Source organism: Cucumis sativus, chromosome 6, assembly GCF_000004075.3.
Source record: "Cucumis sativus cultivar 9930 chromosome 6, Cucumber_9930_V3, whole genome shotgun sequence".
Taxonomy (NCBI): Eukaryota; Viridiplantae; Streptophyta; class Magnoliopsida; order Cucurbitales; family Cucurbitaceae; genus Cucumis; species Cucumis sativus.
In genome coordinates this window covers 23195367-23218730 of record NC_026660.2, presented here as the reverse complement: position 1 = coordinate 23218730, position 23364 = coordinate 23195367, and the positions used below count along the sequence as shown (strand labels likewise).

The 23364-nt window shown below is 28.4% G+C and overlaps 2 protein-coding genes across 2 annotated transcripts; one reads left to right on the top strand and one right to left on the bottom strand.

The window, feature by feature from the left end:
- Window positions 1–412: 412 nt before the first annotated feature.
- Window positions 413–4702, bottom strand: LOC101205680 (threonine dehydratase biosynthetic, chloroplastic). The gene is made up of 9 exons (XM_004143242.3): window positions 4114–4702; window positions 3195–3374; window positions 2819–3088; window positions 2063–2269; window positions 1665–1904; window positions 1421–1491; window positions 1202–1316; window positions 959–1093; window positions 413–821 (listed from the first exon to the last, which is right to left on the bottom strand). Exons 1-9 carry the CDS (start codon window positions 4594–4596, stop codon window positions 675–677), a joined length of 1848 nt encoding a protein of 615 aa, XP_004143290.1. The 5' UTR covers window positions 4597–4702; the 3' UTR covers window positions 413–674.
- A 14828-nt stretch (window positions 4703–19530) lies between these two features.
- LOC101205445 (threonine dehydratase biosynthetic, chloroplastic) lies at window positions 19531–22941 on the top strand. Its single transcript, XM_004143241.3, has 9 exons — window positions 19531–20048; window positions 20155–20334; window positions 20668–20937; window positions 21068–21274; window positions 21388–21627; window positions 21764–21834; window positions 21916–22033; window positions 22276–22410; window positions 22519–22941. The coding sequence occupies exons 1-9, from the start codon at window positions 19596–19598 to the stop codon at window positions 22663–22665; spliced, it is 1821 nt and encodes a 606-aa protein (XP_004143289.1). The 5' UTR covers window positions 19531–19595; the 3' UTR covers window positions 22666–22941.
- Window positions 22942–23364: the final 423 nt, after the last annotated feature.

Below are 23364 nucleotides of genomic sequence, written 5' to 3'. Positions count from 1 at the left end.
ATTAGTTTATATGTTGATTTCTTTTTCCAAAACTTTTTATTACTTTATTAGCATTTTTAGTTTACCTTTTCAAACGTATTCACATGTTATATTATTATTAGTTTAGAGATTAATTAAATATTGTGAAGTATGAAAGTTAAAATCGAACAATTTTTAAAGTATAAATGTTAAAAAAGCGTTTAACGTTCAAACCCTTTTCTAAAAAAAATTGTGTTTTAAAGTGCTTCTTAAAATTTTTATCATACTAGAATGTTTTAATTGTAAATGTAGACATACATCTTAAGTTTTGAGAGAACCAATATATCTATTAGTGTCGTTTTTTCTTCATTTTTATCCATATATTTCAATACGACTTTTAGCTAACTAATTATCTACTTAATTAACCCATGAATGAAAGAGAAGAAAAAAGCACTTAGGATTATTAGTACTCTTATTTATAAAACATATATGCAAATAATACAAGCAAATAACTTCACCATTTCACTAATAAATTAACTTCCATCATCCACACATCATCTTATTTAATACTCATCAAACAAAGTGATTAATTATTGAGTCCAACTTCAAAGATTTGAAGAGGTAGGAAGCACTAGTGATAAGTGTGTGATGGGGTTAAGTGAAATGAAGTGGAAGGGTTTATAGTTTATACATTATTAACTATTGATAATCACGATCTAGTTGAGTTTTGCCAAAACATGGGCTGCATCATCTTGAGGGACTACTTCATATTTATACCCAACTTTGTTTATATATTCATGGAAATGTTTGTGTTCTGATTTCTCCAATTGAACTCCAATTAATACATCTGAAGTCAGAATACCCTGTTCAAGTTCAACAATAACAACAAAAAGAAATTAAAACGACGACCATAGTTAAGACTTCGTTTGATAACCATATGTATATGTTATATGAAAAGAAGAGCGAAGGAATGAACAAATACAAGAAGATTTAGTTTAACCTGAGAACGATGGTGAAATAAAGAAACGTTCCAGGTCGGCTTAAAGTCTTTGAGGAAGTGCTTTAAAGCACCTTTCCTTTCCGGGAATGTAAAACGGAAGAGTGTTTCGTTTTCAATATCTGCTCTGCCTCCCGTCTGAAAAAGAAAAAGAAAAATTAATTGTTTTGATTAGATCAAATTTTCAATTCCAAAAGGTAAATAAAAGTCGTATAGATTTATGTATAATTTATTAAATTTACTAACCATGTAACGGAGGTGATTCTTAACAGTAGGATTATCATTTAGAGTGTAAGTTGTAAAGCCAGCAGAATTCAACAACTCCACCATTGCTTCAAGTTCTTTACCTACAGCACTAACTCTGCATATACATTGTTCCATATTTATATGCATGTTAATTATTTATTTAATTTATAACATAAGCTTCAATAGTTGACGTATAAATTCTTTGAGAAGGCACTTTACTTGTAAACAACAACAGCATCTTCTGAGCCAGAGCTAAATCTGTATTGCATTTCTGTGATGTTTTCACCCAACTGAAAAACCAAAAATCTTCACCCAATTAAACACAATACATAATATAAAACCATAAACTAATATAATGACATCTGACGAGAAATATTCATGAAAAATACTTGCTTGCATATTGGGTTACATCTATATATCTTTATTTTTCACTTGATGACATAAAATGGATGAATGAACTAACCAGCTCGGTAAGTTCTTTTAAGCTTCCAGGTGTCTCAGGCAACATAGTACAAATGATAGACTGATCAACATTGGCAATATCAGAAATTTCGCGCAATTGGTCGAAGTTCATATTTGCACCACTACATACTGCCACAAGATTTACTCCTGTAACATTATTATACTTGCAATACGCTCTTGCTGCAGCAATGGCAAGTGCACCGGAAGGTTCTAAGATGCTCCTCTCGTCGCTGAACATGTCCTAAATTATTCATAATAATTAATCAACCAACAGTATTACTATTAGTTCTCTAAACTAATTATAAATATATTAATACACACACACATATATATGATGAATGATGAATTATATTGATAATTATTATTATTCTATACACACAAATGAAACAATCCCCAAACCTTTATTGCGGCAGATATCTCCTCTTTGGTAACAAGAATTACATCATCAAGGAGTTCTCTACAAATACGGAAATTTTCATTCCCAACTTGTTGAACAGCTACACCATCAGCAAAATGTCCAATATCTGTTACATTCACTATCTCGTCACGATACAATGCTTGTGCCATCGAGTTTTCATCATTTGGTTCCACTCCAAATACTTTTACCTATATCCACAAACAACCATCAATAAAGTTTAGAAACTTATTAGACATTGATTTATATATCTTACAGGATTTGCTATTAGACACAGTTTTAACTTAAAACTGTTGTTCAAATAGACTACCTATATGATACAAACCAAACTTGTCAATTAACCCCATTAAGGTGTACTAAAAATTGATATTAAGGGGTTTTTAGGGGGAGGAGTATATAGTTGAGTGAAATAATGACGCCGAGTTATAAATTCAACTTTTTCTTGCAGAATTAACGATTTATTAACAACATTAATTATATGACTAAACAAATCTTTAACTACAATAGTGTACCCCACTCTTTGTTCTAACCATTCATTCAAAATGTTCAAATCCACCATCACTGATCAAGCCAAAAAGTTCAAATATAGATCATTAAAGTGTTCATAGACCTATACGATACCAAATCTTAAAAAAGTTGGTAAAACTAAAGTTGTAATTTGACTCGTTAAGACATGTTAGAAAAATAATGGGTTAGCAAAGCAAAGCGAGGGGGTTGTAAAAAGAAACGATATGAATTACCTCAGGATAAACGAGCTTGTAAAAAGAAACAATACCAGCAGCTAGGCCGCCACCGCCAATAGGAACAAAGATAGCATGGATTTTACCCCTCATTTGACGACCAATTTCCATGCCAACAGTACCTTGGCCAGCTATAACATCTTCATTATCATAAGGAGGTATGAATGTAATGCCACATCTACAGCTAATCTCTTTAGCTATTTTTTGTGATTCATCAAAAGTATCCCCTTTCTGTATGACGGTTCCTCCCAATCTCTTAACTGCATCTACCTATTATTAAATTACATAATACATTATTTAATTTCACATATAAAAACTACTTTATAACTAATATTACTATTAATGATTAGTTTGGTATATTGATTCATGTATATACCTTAATTGTTGGTGTAGTTGTTGGCATAACAATTTGGGCTTTAATCTTTAATCGTTGAGCAGATAATGCAACTCCTTGGGCATGATTCCCAGCTGACGCACATATAACTCCATTTTTTAAATCATCTTTAGAAAGTTGAGATATCATATTATATGCCCCTCGAATCTTGAATGAAAATACCTACATGTGTAAAGTTTCGTATCAGTTACAAAAATGAGAGAGATCTATTAGCAGTTCAAGATCCAAAAACTAACACTCCACTGATTTGCATCATTCTCGTTTAGTTACTAAAAAGAAGGAATGAGTACATAGATGCATGATCAACATATCTCAACTAGGTTACACACATCTATAGCATCCTCATCATGTATCATGTGTTCGATCTGATAGCAATGATATTTATTCAAAATAAGAGTTCACAAATACAAGAGAGCTGGAGAATGTAAACTATTGGTAGACATAGGAAAGCAAAAACAACTTTTTGAAAGCTATTTTTTTCTTTTTTTTTTTAGTTTTCAAAATTTAGCTTGATTTTTAAATTATTCGACAGTCGAATGTAGGTAACGTAAAGGTAGAAATTTGGAAGTGGAAGTAAATGTCTAACAACTTAATTTTCAAAAACGAAAATCGAAAAACAAAATAATTATCATAAACAGTTCAAAGTATCAAACATTTTCATTTTATTTTCTCTGTCATAGTTATTAGTGTTTTAGGGTTTATGAGTTCTCTGAAATATATACCATATTAGACAAACATCATAGTATTGTGAGACTAGACGACCTCTCTCTATCTCTATCTTTAAACGTTGGAGTTCTCAACAAAATTAATGGTTATCAAACCCCGTTTTATTATGATAGCTTGGTCTCAGATTTTTTTAGAAAATTTACTACTATGATGCGTATAATATATATAGGTTTACCTGTTGTCCGTCCTCCCTCTTGAGATAGAGATTAACCCCCAATTGAGTAGACAACAAGGGAGCAAGCTCCAATGGCGTTTCAACAGCAACATCATACACTTTTGAACCCAATATTTTTGTAATATACTCCATCTGCTTGTCTTTATCGACCTCCGCCGGAGGTGGCGCCCTATGTCCAATTGACCCTGATTCATATTGCACTTCTGTCCATGACACATCCTTCACTGCCTCTTCTGATACAACCGAACAGTCCACCGCTACATTTGCAGACAACCCCTTACCCGTCTTTCGTTTTGACGCCGATGAAGCAACGATAGATGCAGGCACATGTGTTGTCCTTGTATTAACTTTTTCAATTCTTCTCCTGATGATCTCGACCTTGCTATTCAGCTGAGTCGAGATGGAGGAGGAGGAAGAAGACAGCGATGAAAGCGAAGAGTTTCGACCCAGAAGCGGGTTTGTAGTAAGAAGAAAGGATTCCATAATTGTAAAGATAAAAAGCAGAAAGAAAAACTAGTTGGAAGAACTGAAGGTTATGGAAATAAGTCTTCTAACTTTGTTTATTGTTGTGTGAAGCATAGGCGGGAATTAGCTCGGTTTAAATAGGCAAGCTCTATAGTTTCATGAGAAAATTAAATGTCTAACTTCAAAGTTGATAATACAAATTTTATGTCACCGAAATGTATAGTTGACGTAAATATCTTTAATCCATACAAAATGTGGATTGGACCACGTGAATGTCCTCACACCATGAAATCAAAACGTGCTTATTACTCTAAAAACAAACAAATATATCTTTCACCATTACGAATCCAACGAGTTCTCCTTTTCTTTTCTTTTCTTTTCCAGCTCTCATACATAATAGAGTTAGGGAATATGGATAAGGAAGGGGCAAATTCTTATCGATTTTGAGAGAGAATTATATGCAAAAATAATGGGTGAGTAATAATGGTGGGAAGTGGTTGTACTTTTAGCCACTGTTCATGTTCTCAATTCCATAACTATTTGGTTTTCTAAAACTATCTTCTATTTTCTCTCTATTCCATAATTACCACATTCATTAATCAAAATGAAATCTAATCTTAGCTTTGGGTAGGAAAAGAAAAATAATATTCTTCTTATAAATAATTATTGTAATTCATCCAGCTAACTTAAGTCTTGAACAACAATTTAAATTTAGATTATGTTTTATATATTTCTAAATTCAATACATTGGTGAATATGTGTTAGGGTAGACAATTCGAATTATGTTTTCTTGCCTAAATTCTCATACAAGTATTTTTTAATATATTTACGTTTTAAATTATTTTTTTTTTAAAAATGCATTATAAACCCCACGATAAGTTATTTATTAAAAAATTACATTAGATGATAAAAAAATTTAGAAAAAAAATAGCTCATAACATTTTTTTTATATTACAAATTTGGTAAATATGACAGTAATAAATCGTAATCAGACCGTAATATGAAAATACTCTACTTTTAAATTTATTTTTTTTGCTATTTTTGTAAATTCTCCTTATTTATTTATTTTGTAAAGACGTGATTTTATTTTGAAAAAAAAAATCACAACTGGACGAACAAAGACAAAATACATTTTCTATTTGTTCAAATTTCAAACCTGAAGGCTTCCATGATTATTGTACCATATTGTTTTTACACGTAGAAAAAAAGAACATTATTGTACTACATTTCAAATTATTACACCCATTTTGAATTCTTATCTCAATTTGGTCAGCTCAAAGTTTCACTAACTTTAATATGTAATCAATAATTTAAAAGAATTAGAAGAATGTATATAATAAAAATCGTCCTGGCAAATTTAACGAAGTGTAAGAGTTTTGAGATATCAAACATCATTCGAGTAAACTTAACTTAATAGTAATTAAAAGTGGAAGTTTAAATTATTTAAACCATCCAATCGAACACGTGGGTCAATCATAGTACACATTGCATTATTATCTTTGTATGTTTATATTGAGATATATTTTAAAATCACTTTAATATGGCCGTATTTTACGATCATAAATATAAATGTTAAAGAAGACATCATATCCTTTTTTGTTATTTATCTTTACACAATACAATAGCTCTAATAATCTCATTTTTCTTTTATCCTTTTCTCTTTTAAATCAAAAGTATATTTCTTTTTAAGGTTAAACTTAATTAGTTTTTTCAATCTTTTTGCCCATTTAAGATAATGATTTCATCCATTGTAGAATAAATGTTAAATAAATGAAAAGTGAAAGAGAACATTAAGAGAGAAAAATGAAAATAATTAAGATTGTTGAAAATGTTTTAAATAAACAATGAAGGAAAAATATTATATCTATTTATTTACGATCAAGTGCGATAATTTAGAAGTTAAAATATCATTTGGTTCGTGACTTTATTTATTTCTAGTCTATATCCTTTTGAATATCTAATTTTAGTGTAGCCATTTTCAAGAACTAATTGATGATGTAAAATTACAAAAAAAAAATTAAAAATAGAACAAACTTTAAAGTAGAAGAACCAAAATGATATTGAAGGAGATTTTAGAAGCGGGGAATATAACTTGGACGAGAGAAATAGAAAAGAAAAGGCGTAAATGAGAGATGAAAAATTGGGATTGGGTGAAGAGTGGTGACAACGTAAATGGTTGCAATCTAAGTTTGAAGCTAACTTTTCCTCCAATCTTATTCATAGGGTATTGGACAAAACCAATTTCACAATTTTGACGGTCCCTCTTCCCTCCTTGAAAAACACCTTTCAAATTAAAAATCAAATGTTATACAAAGTTTTTTTTTAGTTTTCTGCTGATTTTTTTAAAGGAAAGATCTGAATATTATAGGAAATGAGATCTAATTCCAATGCATAGGTTAAATTAAAGAGAGATGATCGTATGGATTTCTAAAGAATTACGTGCTATTCCTAGCTATGTGCATCTCTACAAAAGGCCAATGGGTGTCAAGGCATTATGCTAAAATCTTATTAAAAAAGTTGATAGATGATAATTCAACCCCACACCTCTTCCAAGCTTGTGCTCAATTTTGTGAATTATACAATAATTGAGATTGAAGAAGCTTGGTGTTGATAACGTTTGTTTGCTTATAATAATGTGGACAAATTAATATATCTTTCTTCATTATTCTTCTTTGTTTGTTTAAGAAAAGGAGTGCAACTCAAAGGCTGGACCATGGTTGGTTAAGTCGAACTCATATGTTTGTTTGTTAATGACTAGTGGTCCTATCATTCTCTTGTTTTAATATGAAGGTGTGAACCCATGTTCTTTGTTTCTTTCTAATTATACGAGCCCTTTAAACAACGTGTGTGTCTACATTATTCTATTGTACAATCTTACTTTCCTAATTTCTATTTTCATTTTTCAACCGTAAATAAAAATAGATTTCTTTTTCTCATCAGGCTTAATTTTAAATTCTAAACAAAATAGTTACGTTCAATTATAATAGTTATCTTTCCAACTAAGTGTGCATTTGGAATACATTAAATTAATTTGAAATCTTTGATATAAAAAAAACTCAATTTAAGAATAAAAATTAAAGTGTGTTTGATAACCCTTTAAAATAGCTTATTTAGAAGTGTATTTTAGAGAGTTTTTATCAAAATAGTTTAAATAAAAATGAGTTTTCAAAAAAATATTATTTAGCATAAGTTTCCTACACGTGCTAATATGCAAAGATTTATAAATATATATATATATATATATATATACAATAGAGATAATGTACGAACGTAGTTTATTGATTGATTTTTTTCTTTTTAAAAAAAAGATAGGACAAATATGTGGGTCAGTTTATCGATTCCAATTATATACATTTTTTTAGTTGTTTTCTAGTACTATAAAATTAATCAAAATATATCAAAATTTCATAACTTATTCATGATAAACACTAATAGATTTTTATAGACAGAGATTAGGATAGAAGTCACTTATAAAAGTTATGAGATAGTTGCAAATTTAGCAATTAAATTCAAGCTAATTAAGTATATAGTAACATTTTAAAATTTTTGAAAATATAACAAAAGTTTGTCAAATGCTATCGATGATACAAGTCTATCGGTGATAGACTATGTTGTAAATATTGATCTATCACTAATAGACCATGCAAGTCTATGAGCGATAGTTTTGCTATATTTGTAACTTTTTTATAAATATAGTTATATTTTTAATTATTATTTCTCAAATAACCATCTCGGTTTGCTTTACGTTCAATTTGTAGTTTATGAGCGATCCCTTCTCCATCATTTTTGGCCCGTTGCAAGGAATACCAAAAAGATAAGGAAAAGTAGCAAAGTAGTATATGATTAAAAAAATAATATTTAGCACAAATTTTAAATATTTGCTATGTCTATTGACTAGTCTCAAATTGTAATTTTTATTTTAGAATTTCAAGTTTATCTACAAGTTTAATAACAACTATCTATAACAGAAATTGATATATCACATTTCTCAAATCGAAAACTATAATTGATAGAAATTATTAATGATATTGATCGATATCAATGACTAAATAACACAAGATGTCAAATTAAAAACTATTACTAATATAGCAATATTATTGATAATAATTGATAACACATTTCTCACATTAAAAATCTCAAAGCTATCACTGATAGCACCTATCAATGGTTTTTCTTTTTTTGTCGGTGTATCCTTTTGGACCCTAAATTAATATTTCTTTAATTAACCCTATCATCAAGTAGTTGTTTTTTGAGAAAATTCAAATTCTTTTGTACTTAATGCATCCTTTTGGATCAAGGCTTAATGAGAACAATAGAGATGTGTCAATTTAGTTAAGATATATTTGGATGTGTCCACTAACCCCTCGATCTCTAGTCCTTCTTAAACAAAAATATTGTTCACTAAACCTCTTTTTTACTAAAAACATGCTATATTTAAACACAAAATCAAGCATATTTTAAGGCATATATATGGTTTTATGAACCATTTCGGATTATTGTTTCATATTAATTCATAACCATAGATATAAAATTATGACAATATATATTTCTTATCCAATATTCATACACAAAATGTATGATTAATTATTCCACGTTCATAAACAGAATTGAAACAGAGTTAATTATTATTCCCAACAACATCAACAAATTAAACAATTGTGTGTGAGAAGAAGGTTGGAGGCTGGATCATCAGCTACGGCACTATTATTGAAACCAAGCTTCTTAGCACTTTCATGGAACTCATCTCCTTTTCTGATTCTTCCATCTGTACACCAACTAATACATCTCCACTACTTTTACCCGGTCATCCATTGTAAACACAAACACAAGTATTATAACTGATTGCAAACAGAAAATGTTATGTTATAGGAGAATCGATACATAGATTTACATGGTTCACTAAAAGTGTCTTAGTTGCGTTTAGAGAGAACACAAATATTATCCTGTAACGCAAGTGATCTTGAACAACCTCATTCTCATTCTTTGTGAGATTTATAAGTTTCAAATGGACAACATTCTATCTTCCCTCTTTGCTTCTTCAAGTTCTGAAGCCACACAAAAACCACACACACATATATATTTAGACGAGCATTGAAAGTTGTAATAATGTTTGAGTCCCCAAAATCACAAGTTTATTACAAGAAAATTTTCTTGTTCTTTTTTTTTTAAGATATATTTTTCAAAACATTTTTCAATTATACCAAATTAAAACGAACCGTAAAAAAAGAAGAAGGGAATTTCAACACTTAAATACCTATAAAGCACAGCAACCTCACTTTCAGAGTTATATATCTATACTTAAATTCAGTAATAATGTTCCAAGGTTGAAGCTGCAAAAAATAATTAATTAATATGATGACAAATAGATGGTGTTTAAATAATTAACTAATTATATATAGATGAAGAATGTGTGATTATAATTTTTTTAAAAAAAATTACCAAGTGAGAAAATTGTCGTCTCAAGGTTGCAGGTTTCTCAGGCAATTTGGTTGCAGAAGTAGCCTCAGTTTGGTTAGCAGCATCAGCAATATCAACAATGCTATCAAGTTGATTAAAATTGATATTTGAACCATTTGTTATTGCAAACAACATTTCCTCCCTTTATATTGTTATATTTTCAATATGCTTTTGCTCCAGCAATTGAAACAACCCCTGATATGCGATGGTTCCAACATGCTCCCATTATTGTCCTCATACATTTCCTATATATATTTATATATACTTATATATGTACAACAAAATTAAATAGCATCATTAAGTGATCAAAGTTCAAATTAAGTTAAATATTGAATAAGAAACCAGTATTCTTATCAAACATAGTTAACATATGTGTTGGTGCACCTTTCTATCGAACTAGTTGACATATGTGTTGGTGCATCTTTTGATCGATTCCTTTTATCTTGTGAATATCTTATTAAAAAAATTGATCTAGTTAAATTCTCTTTTATACTATGTAGTTTGAGAGTGGGATGCAATAGGCGATTTTTCTCGAAATGATTTTATGACGTGATTGGTTAATTCTTATATATTTCTAATTTTATTGCTTTCTTTTTAATTTTTCTTCTTATACAGCAGTAGTGTTGAGAATATAAAGATTCATAATGTTATAGGAATTAAATTGATTTATGACTTTTGGTTTTTATATTAAATTGTGTCAACTGGGTTCTTTTGGAAGTTTTTAAACGTTACGTGATATTAGAATAAACAATTACTCTCCACACTTTTGTGTTATCCACACCATTTCTCTTTCTAACAAGTAGTGGAGGGTTTTAGCTAAAACGAAGAAAAGAGTTTGCACCTTTATTGAAGGGGTTGTAGAAGGCATAACAATGGCGATCTCAGTAATTCCTATTTTGTTGGCAGCCAAAGAAAGGGCTGCTTGTGTGTAGTCTCCACCAGTTGATGCACAAACAACTCCATTTTTAAGCTCCTCTTTAGAAAGATTATTAGCCATCATATTAGAAGCTCCTCTAATCTTGAATATGAGTACCCTTTTTCAGTCTCTTCTTTATGCATTATTTTCTTGTCCAATAACGCTTCTTTGGAAGATTAGCCATCATGTTATAATCTCTCCTCTAACCCTAAATGAGTACCCCTGCAATATCAGAAATTATTTAGAATAGAACACTACTATCAAATGCTAAAATTTTAAAGTATATATCTTAAAAAGTTTTTATTGCCTAATAAGACGAGTTGTTATAAAAAACTAGCCAATACTAACCAAATATTTAGGCTCAATAAAGATGATCAAATCTACATATCTAGCGACATTTGATTATCAAGAGATACTACTATATTATAGTTGTTGACAAAAAAAAAAGTATACAGAAACTTACTCGTAATCAAAGTCTAATTTAGTAACAATGATATATCAAGTGTGAGTCCTCTCTCTTTAGCCAAAGATTAACTCACAATCCATCAAACACAAGAAAGTGCAACAAGTGGAAAAGAAATTGATTAGAAGTGACATCATATTAGACCTTAAAACTCAAAATTTTAGTCAAATACGCCTTCTATTTTTTTCTCATTCAATTACCTACGATCATTTCAGAACCGCATCGAGCTCCCCCGACGGGTACTGCAGCTCCTCCCACACGAAGCTACTGGAAGCTGAACGATAGTCTCATTATTAGGATCACAAACACTGGAGCCTTATAACTTGTTGTACTATGATCATGGGCCATGGTCCCTTTGATTTCTTGGGTGGCAGTCCCATGCGTTCGGGAATTGGTGATCATGTGGTCTGGCCTTTCTCATGGGTTTGAGCATTGGCCTCTCTCTTGGGTTGCCAATACGAAGTTCATTTACTATTGATTGTTATGCTTTTTTAGAAATGAAAAATGATAAATACTATCTATAATTTGCTAAATTTAAATTTAAAGACTCGCTAGAAAAATAAAACTAAAATTTCAGAGATTTGTTAAAGCATAATTTTAAAATATAAAATTAAGCTGTTGTTATATCTAAATTAAATATTATTAATTTTTATAAATATATAAGAAAATAAGATTTAAAATAAGTGAAAGTAATGAAAATATTTATAAATATAATAAGATTTTAAATTTAATAGACATCAATAAAAATCTACTATATATTTGAAATTTTGCTCTATGTTATAGATATTTTTATCTAGTTTTTTTTTATATCTTATAAATAGTTTTATTATTTTTAAATTAATTTAACATCAATATATTTATTGTAGTATCTAAATTAAATAAATTTATTGATATTATAATTTTTTTTTAATAAAAGAAACTAGTAGCAGTAGCATTATAAAATCAATTTAACATCAATACATTTTATTGTTACTTACTACTCTATTGAAAAGCAGTAACAGTAACAGTAGCAGTAGCATGGAATTGAATGTGCAACCAACAATGGTTCTACGAATGATGATTAAAGTTGTTGATGGTGAAGAAAATGGAAGTGTGTGTACATGTGGGTTTAAATACAAATTATCCAACTTTTATCATTTCTCATTTTCCCAATAATAATAAGAAGAAGAAATGATAAAGGATTATTATTCGTAGATCAAGTCAATGCTCTAATCATGTTTTCTCTTCTTTTCCTTTCATAAAGGATTTGAAAATGTTCTCTTTTTATTAATTTACATTCATTTAATTTTTAGTAATTGCTTAAAACTTTGATTTTCATGTACAAAATTAGTAAATTTAACAAATATATTTAACTTTTAAACATTAATTAATCTTGTAAATATACATTTAAATTTCAAATATTTAATATCTATATGTTTCAAACAAAATCTACCATTCACCCTAAAACTACCTTTAGAATGAAATATAAGTTATTTCTAATCATTTTAGAATGAAATATAAGTTATTTCTAATCATTTTATGTGATTGTCTCCTACTAAAATTTCTAACTTAACAAAACAAAAATTAACTATATTTGTTAATGTTTTGTCTCCTTTTTATATATATAATATGACATTTTTAAATTTACAATTGAAAATATGATTGGACTAAAAATATAAAATTATGAATGTGAAAGTTTGAACCATCTAAATTAGAGAATAATATAAAAATAGTTTTTGAAAATATATACGATTAAAATTGTCTACTAAATACAAATTTGTTAGATTCAATAAATTTAAAAACATAAAATAGAATATGAATTTTCTTTCGTAAGATTCAATAAATTTAAAAACATAAAATAGAATATGAATTTTCTTTCGTACGAGTCATAAAAGATCTAGTTGAAGAGTGGATAAGAATCACGTATAAATTAAGTAACGATAAATTTAAAAATCAAAATATGGATGATAAGATTTGAGATAATTTCAAACTCAAAATATTATATACATTTAATGAAGAAGAAAAGTTTCAAATCAAAACTCCAATGATAGTCTTGGATAATGTGCATGTCAATTATTGTGCTTAACTTTGCAATGTCTCATACATCCTCCTTCATATAAATCACACATTGCTAGCTTTATATATATATATATGTATATTTTCTTTTTATATTTCAATTTTACATAGTTTATATATAGATTTAAATCAATAATTTCATTACTCAACCTGATATCTATTACATAGTTTGTCACCTGTACAAAATAAAATAATGTTACTATATATTTGTAAGTTTTTTAAGGTTGGTAATTTATATTAAATTTATATTATGTCGACTCAATTCTTTTAGAATATTAAATTATGTGCAATTAAACTATAGGGTCATTTTATTTTGTATATAATAATATTTGATAATATCTAATTGATTCGATTTGTTATCATGTACAATCATAACTCGTTTAAATAATAATAATAAAACCCAAATTGCCAAAGTACTTTCATTTTTAACATTTATTTATTTGATTTTCATCAGCTGTGCTTTTATCAGAACCTCTTCTAGTATCTCACAATTATCAAACCATGTGTGATGTACTACATATTATTTTTTCTTCTTTCTAGCAACCCAAATCATGTATTATTGAGCATCATTTAATTTATACTGTTCTATAAGTTTAGTTTGTGGTTCTTATGTAATGAATCAATTTCAGATCTTTTACCATCCCAAAAATATACAATAATAAAAAGAGAGATCTTTTGGAATTGGTATAAAAGAAATAAAACTAAATAATTTAAATCCATCGTCTCTAATATATAAATATGGAATCTGATCACTTTGATTACAACCAATTTCTTTGCTATTTTATTGAAACGAGCATATACTTTGATTGATATAAAAATTTATATTATCAACCTAAGTACTTAGTGATTCCATATTCACCCTTTCCAAACAATATATGCATATAATACAAATAGTCTTCTAAGTGTAAAACATAGTTGGTGTAATTATTATAGCTTTATTTATAATTTGTAATCTTATAGTTTATCTATCGGTGATTTTTCCCCTTTTTTGGATTTTTTTATAAGAAAACATTGGTATAATTAAATTTATTGAAAGCTGTCTACTAAAACTTTTTGGTTAGGTGGTGGCCATTTAATGCAGTATAAAAAACAATAAGTTTGAATCCAAATTATATAATATTGTTTCTTGTAATTATTGTGCAGTAAATATTTATTTGAATATAAACTACCGATATTAAAGTTATTAACCAGATTAATTAGTAAAGAAAATTTGTAGAATTATTATTTACAATAATATCATATAATTTTATTATTTAGAGTCATTTTTGTTGTTTTCTCTTTTTCACAAAAATAATTAAATTTATTACATAAAAAGGTAATGGTAAAAAATAACAAATTTGACAAAACATTTAATAAAAAAATTTAAATTCTATCGATAATAAATATTGATAGTTCGATATGTATTAGTGATATTAATAATTAATTATAAAAGTCTATCCATTTTTATCATTAATAAAATCTAAAATTTTACGTAAATATTTTACTTTATTTTACTTATGAAACATAATAAATAATTAATGATGAAAGGAAGAATGATGGGTGCGACATTGAGGTATGGGTCATGGGTGCAGTGCCGGTGATATTAGGTAAAAAAAAAAGAGTAAAATCTCCTATAAATCAATACGAAACTAAACTAAAAAAGTTTAACATTTTCAAACGTTCATAAATGAATTTGTAATATTTTGCAACTTAGATATAAAATGAAAGACATACTTAAAAGTTTGATTAGTATTAAAAAAGATAAGTTATATAATAATATTGTGTAAAATAATAATTATATAATTTTTTAATGTATAAAACATATTCCTAAATATAAACTAATAGAATTTGTATTCAACTTATAACTTATTGGGCAAAATCAAAACTAATTGGCAAGAAAATTATACTAAATGTAAGACTAGTTTGGGGTATATAACAAAAAGGAATAAAAACAAAGAATGTGATATTTATAGATATAAAGGTTATGAATCATCCTTATTAATCTTCTTAGAAATCAAACAATAAAATAAGATCACTCAGGTGACAAAATATGCTTACACACACATATATATATATTTTATATCTGCTTGGAAGACATTAATTTGTTGGATCTTTCAAAACCACATAATTTTAAAATTCTTTAAAGACCATGGCCACAGGAATTTAAAAGGAAAGTAAACATAAATATCAAAGAGATTGATGGTAAGATTGTGAGATTGTGTGCACATGTCTCAGAAGGGTCTAAGAGTTGATGTAATTATTATCTACTTTATGCTAATGTCTTTCATATATATAATATATTTTCTCTTTTGTAGGATCTCCAGAGATTCGACAACTATTTTAAATCCCAATAAAATATAATTTCCCAAATCCCAAGTCCTGTTATAACTTCTAAATAAATCCATACATGGAACAAAAATCATAAATAAAGTTTGAAATTTGTACTCGTCCTATTTTAATTTTTGTTTTGTTTGGTGGGTATGACACTATTCTTATCCACTTTTCTATCCCTAATTTAATCATATTTTTAAAGTTATTTTCAAATATAATAGAAATTTATAAACAAATAACGTTTACAAAATATAACTGTTTATATATAATCTTATGGTGATGGATTATGATAAAATATTATCTATGTATGTTCGTGCTAAACTATCTTGACATATTGAAACCTATAATTGATATATTGTTACATATTTATTATATTTTATATATTTTAAAAACTTTTCTCAATTAAAATAACTTTTTATATTTTTGTAAAATTGAGATTTTAAGGGAAAAAATGTCAAGCCATCTTACTTTAACCATTTTCTCTACGTCTTAACTTTGTATTATAGATAAATATATATATCCATAAACTTTTAAGTATCTAGTAAATACTCCTAATTTTTTAATATGATTGATTGATGAAATTCATTAGTAATTTAAATATTATTAAACTTTCAAAAATTAAAAAGAAAAAAGAAAAAAACTCTTAAGTTAGAAAATACTATCTATCACTATTGTATGAACAAATAAACATAGGTAGCACATTTTTATTTCTCTATTTTACCTCTTTCTCTCTTTAATACTCTCTTGCGCTCTTAAAAATAAAAATAAAGTTTTAAACAAAATTTTAACGGTAAAGATATTTTTAATTTAAAATTTTTAAAAATTTATATATATTTTTTACACAAATTAAATTACAATGTTTACGACATATGTCTGATATAGAGTTTGAATTATTAGGGTAAAGTTATGGTTATAGGTTACATTTCTTTTTCTTCTCAAATTTATCCATATTTAAAAGGGGATGGCAACAATGGTTGGTACACTATAACCATTAAAGTCGAGATATATTTATGGATATTATATTTGAAATAAAGGGAGAAACTTCTTCCACTCATTCTTCTTACACACATCTTTGTTTATTGTTTTTCCATTTCTTGAAACGTCACCCCTTTTCTAGCCATTAACTTCACCCCCACGTGTTTTAACACTCTTATCATGTCTTATACTAAAAGCAATAATTCTATTGAAATAAAACGAAAAGTAGGAGTTTTAGGATCATACAAAAGTTTAATTTAAGAAGGTGAAGTGAGAGGAAAACCTCTCCCTTTAAGGGCAATAGAAGTAGAAGTGGCAGTGTAATAATAAAAAGAAAAAAAAGCTGTAATTTGGAGCAACCAAGATGATGATATGTTAAGTACAATTTAAGTTGAAAATTGATTTATATATATCCGTAGAATCGAATGTTCTCAAGCAATATAATAGAGGGAAGTACCAATAAGAATGGTGCAGATGATCCTTTCAGTTTTAGTGGATGTGTTTGAGTTGAATAAAATGTATGCATGATTGGGTTCGACACGAAACGGCAGCCAAATCAAGACCTGCAGAGAAGAAAGACCAGAGACGACTTTGCAGATATAAATGGACTATGGATTCCGAATGCTTCTTACAGATGATGGTCCAGTTAAAACAAAGAAGCTCCATACAAACTTCTAAATAACCTTCATACAATCTGAAGTTTTCAAAATATAACAGTTTTGTTATTCATGCTGATATCTAAGTAAATTTTTACTATATCATTTATATAAATATTCAATAGTTTTGTTATTTAAAATAATTATTTTATATATATTATATATTTTTCAATATATATATATATATATCCATGAAACGATATATAACGATATATAGGATATCTCATAAAGATTTTAGAAATAATATGCTATCTTGGTATATCTCTATCATTTCATGATATATCTTTTATATTTCGATCATATATTGCTAAAATAGCTTGATATATATACAATAAAAATAATAATTATTTAGAATAATTATAATATATATCAATTTTAAAAATAATATAACAATATTTTTTATAAAATATTACAAAAATAACAAAATCTATTAATGATAAATTTGTATTGGGGATAGGCCACTCTTATATTATAGTTTATAGTGATTAATCATGGAACAAATTTTGTTATATTTACAATTTTTTTAAAATATTGTTATTTACCATCTACAATTATTTATTAAAGAAAAGAAAATATTATTTTTATTCTTTTTTTTTTGTAAAAATTGATTAAAATAAGCATGAAAAACAATTTTGGGGTTCTTTCCAAATACTTGAATTTTTTAAAAAATAATTTATCTTTTAAATTAAAGACTACAAAAATGCGTTCTAAAGTTTTTCTAACCTTTGTTCTGATTTTTTTTCTAAAGGGTTGGTGATTTAGGAGTTTGTTTGCGATATTTGGACTAATGCACCAACGTTTTCTTTTCTTTTCAAAATAAGTGCAACTCTTTTGTCACATTGCATTCATTGCATTCCAAATTATGAAATTAAATATATACTATCTCTATATGTTTTTTTCATTGAATTTAATCGTACTAGTCTTCTAATTATTACATAAAGACAAAAAGTGAGTTCACATGTGACTTATTGGATGGATTTGATATATATCAAACATCATGTATGAATCTTTCTAATTATGATTTTATGGTAAGAAAAATTGTAACTCTTTGCCATTTTTCTATGTTCTTAAATAGTTAGATCTCATTTTTGCTATATATGAAAATAAGCATGCATCCTTCAAATTTGAAGTGTGAATATATAAATTTACTACTTTAACTTCGTGACTAGAAAAAATCGACCAATCCAATACAACTTGTGTCGTTTGATCATAATTCAACTCAACTTGAGTTGAATTGGATTCAAATATAAGAAAATTTTATTAGTTTGGTTGGTTTGTTGACTCACCTAAAATAAGATCAAAACATCCCCTAACAAACAATCAAAATTTATTAATAAATCAAATTGGATTCAGGAGTTCGTGTAGCTTTGTATCCATTGACAGTAGTGAACTTAAGGTAATGTCCAGCATGGACTAATTAAGAGCATCTAAGAATTGTGTAGTAGAGCTCCCTTTTACCTATCATGCAAAAAATTATTGCCCTTGAAATATTAAATATTTTAATACTTATAATTACACTTCAATTTCTTTTAGAAATTTATGTTAAATTTGACTCTCAAATTTACCATAGTGATGGAAAAGAGAATATATCTTAGTATTATATATATATATATAAATGTAATAATAAATAATAATTGCACTCATGGAAAGGACATAAAGGAAGAGATTTTCCCAAAATGGTAGGATTGAAAATCAGTTCACAATAATTGGGATTCAAATTATTCAAATCTATCTTTCCTTAACCAACACTTCATTCTTATCTTCCCTCATCTTGTTTTTCAATATTTTAGATTTTTCATACACAACTTTAATCCTAATTTTTAAAACTATTTTTACATATATTATTTTTCTACAAACTTCTTTTTGTTGGATAGAAACTAATGCTTTTAATTGATTTTGGTATATTTAAAAATATCCAAAAATTAAAACAATAATAAGTATATAAGTTGTTATTATTATTCAAGTGGGGGTATAAACTAGAATTGAAAAGAGGAAAATGAGATGATTAGAAAATATATATGGGGTTACGTGGAAGAAGTAGAAAAGTATTATTCTATTCCCTTTAGGGAAAGCTTGCGTAGATGGAGCATTTGGATTTGTATTTAAACCCAACATACCCACTTCCATTTTCAGCACCAAACTAACAAAGGAGCTTTTGATTACTCTTTATATTATTATCAAGAAAATGTCATTTTGGCCAAGGGAACAGCCAAGAGGAGGAAGGGCAGGAGATGGCGGCCGCCATTTCCAAGACCAATGGGAACATCAAGAAGGAAGGGGAAGGGGAAGGCCAGACCTTGGCTTCCATTTCCAAACGCCAAACCCGTGGGAACAACAACCCCGCCCAACAACTCAAAGGGACCAACATGCCACGGTTGTAGATCCTAAGAATAATGAGACTATTACGATTAAGATTCCGGTTGTGTCGTGGAAAGAGCTGCAGTACCCGTCTGGGAAGCTCGGTGCCATTCCTAAACGGCCCGAGGTTATTGATGAACAAAAACAGATGGAATATTTGAAAAAGATCTTGAGTTCTAAGGTGTATGATGTCGCTTCTGAATCCCCATTGCACTTTGCACCTAATTTATCTAAAGGAACGGGAGTCAATATATGGCTGAAGAGGGAAGATACACACCCGGTAAATAAAATTAATTATTTAGGCTTCGTTTCATGTTTTTTTTTTTTTAAAAAAATCAAACGTATAAATACCATTTTTCATCTTCAACTCTCAAATTTGCATGCAGGTGTATTCGTTCAAGCTGAGAGGAGCTTATAACATGATGTCACAGCTTTCAAAAAACGACTTAGAAAAAGGAGTAATTTGTGCTTCAGCTGGAAATCATGCCCAAGGTGTTGCATTGGCTGCTTCTAAATTAAAAACTCAATCCCTTACTGTTATGCCTCGTTCAACCCCTCCAAATAAGGTATATTATTCATTATTTGATTATCTTTTTTTAATTATATTACTCAGGTCTCGGGCGAATTTAGTTAAGCTTTACGATCTTGAATCCCTCAAATTTATGCCATCTATATAATATATATTACAGGCTGCCATAATATTATAATTGTTAGTTAATCTAGTGGTAGATAGATTTACCAGTAGATTAACTTACCAAAAGATTTTCAAGTCCCTTCTATATATCCTTGGTTCAAGCTTTTACCTTTTTCTTTTTTTATATAAAGTCTATCGTCAATAAGATATTTGGATCCGTAAATGATTTTAGCTTGTTTGCTTACTTATATTATTATAACAACAGATTGAGGCAGTTAAGAAATTGGGAGGAAATGTTGTTTTGTTTGGAGATACTTTCGACGACGCACTTGAACATGCTAAACAGGTGTGTAAAGAACAAAACCTTAAAATAATACCTCCATTTGACAATGAAGATATCATTGTAGGCCAGGGCACAGTTGGAATGGAAATTGGACATCAAATGAGAGAACCAGTGGATGCAATTTTTGTCCCTGTTGGGGGTGGTGGTCTTATCGCCGGTGTTGCTTCTTATTACAAGCTAGTTTATCCTAAAGTACGACTGATTCCTTCATCATTCTAAACAGAACCCTATATATATATATATATGTATATATATTATATTTTATGTCGTAATTAATTAATATATTAAACACATGTAATTAACATGATCATATATACAACAGGTAAAGATTATTGGGGTGGAGCCATATGATGCAAATTCAATGGCATCTGCATTATATAATGATCAAGTCGTACAAGTACAAGATGTTGGAACTTTTGCTGATGGTGTGGATATTAAACGAGTTGGGGATGAGACTTTTCGAATTAGTAGAGAACTCGTGGATGGTATAGTTCTTGTTGATAAACACGAAATGGCTGCCGCAATCAAGGTTACGTTATTTCATCATTTCTATTTCTAAAATAATCTAAAATTTTAAGTTTTTGGATCCACAGGAAGGAAATTGAAACATGTGTTTGTTTGTTTTTGTCGATATCATAACAGGAAGTGTATGAGGATACAAAGAGCATGTTGGAACCTGCAGGAGCTCTTGCCGTTGCCGGAGCAAAAGCATATTATAAATACAACAATATCAAAGGAGTAAATGTCGTTGCAATAACAAGTGGTGCAAATATGAACTTTGATCAATTAAGTAGCATTGCTGGTAAAGTTGATTCTGAGGCTACCTTTGCATCTATACTCCCAGAGAAACCTGGATCCTTAAAATCAGCATTATCTCACTTGGTAATTTGTCCATTATTCCATTGATCTTCTTTAATTACTTAATTACTTTAATATAAAAGTTTTAACTTTTAATGTTGATCCTAATTAATTACAATAGTGCATGTGATATATATAATTGAATTTAATTAATTTGTAGGTGGGATCAAGAAACATTACAGAAATTAAGTACAGACATAACTCTGAAAAGGATGCTATTGTGTTTTATAGGTAAATAATTTTAAAGGTTTTGTGTTGGTTATTAATTAATTTTACTCTCATTATTATAATTATAATTATTATTATTTGTAGTGTTTGGCTGAGTGAGATTTCAGAACTTGAAGATATGAAGAAGCAGATAGAATCTTCAACATTTGAAACTTTTGATCTCACGAATAATGAAGTATTCAAGGATCACTTCCGTTACATGGTAATTTTTGTTAACAACCGTTGCAAATATAGTAACATTTTCAAATATTGGTGTATAGTTGATAGAAGTCTATATTGTTGTGTTTGCAATTTTTCTTTAAAATATTGCTATATATACATTTCATTATTATGTCTAAAATTGTTAATCCTTATAATTGATCCTTCTTATAATTATCCTCTCCTCATATTGAGCTTTAAAATATATGCTAGTTTGAAAATATACACTGTGGTAATTTATGTCAGGTGGGAGGTAGATCAAACGTTCCAAATGAAGTTTTCTATCGTTTTACTCTCCCAGACAGGCCAGGATCTCTATCACAGTGCTTAGATGCTTTAAGTCCACGTTGGGACATTAGCTTAATTCACTATCGTCGACAGGTATAAAGCTAATAATTAAAGTATTGATATGAGATTAAATTTATGTGGGAGTAAATTAAATTGGTAACTGAAGTATAAATGAATATATATATGTTGTGTTTTGTGCAGGGTACAATTAGTGGAGATGTATTAATTGGACTTCAGGTTCGTGATTCAGAGATGGATGAATTGAATGAAAGTGCTAAGAAGCTTGGGTTTGATTATGCTGCTGTTTCTTATAATGATCCTGCATCCAAGCTCTTCACAAACATTTAACTAAAACCAATATCATATCATCATCATCATCATCATCACCCTTGTGTGCTTCCTTCAATTACCTTTCATTTGGATCTATAAAGTCATTTAATTATGTCATTAATTTTAATTGTAGTTACAATTTATCCCAAGGAAGAGCATAGTGTGTGTCTGACAAAAAAAATAAGCTCTCTCTGTTTGGTCTTCTGATGGATAAAATAAAAGGGCTGATGATGAGTTACTATAATATAATGCATATTTGTATCGGAAAATATTAATATATATTTTCATTATCTATATTTATACTCAAGCTCTCTCTCTCTCTCTTCATTTATATAAGAATCGTCTAGCTTAGTTTATATATGGTGTAAATGAAAATAAAGAATTTTCAAGGTTTCTCAATCATTCATGTTAAAGGATACATATACATATACTTAAGCTAAGCTAAAAACTCAGAATTAACGTTGAAACACCTATGGGTTTCCGAATGCTTCTTGCAGATGATGCTCGAGTTAGAACTAAAGAAGGTTGATATGTTATAACAATCTGGCCCAAGTACTGTATCTTTCCTGCTTCATCTGATTCTTGAACCTGAATCCCAACTAAGTAATACAATCTGCACTAATTATACCCCTTCCTACTCAAAACACCACCATATTTCACTCTTCAGTTTGGTGTTCTGTTAAGATGTTTCGAATCAACCCTAAAACTTAATAATTT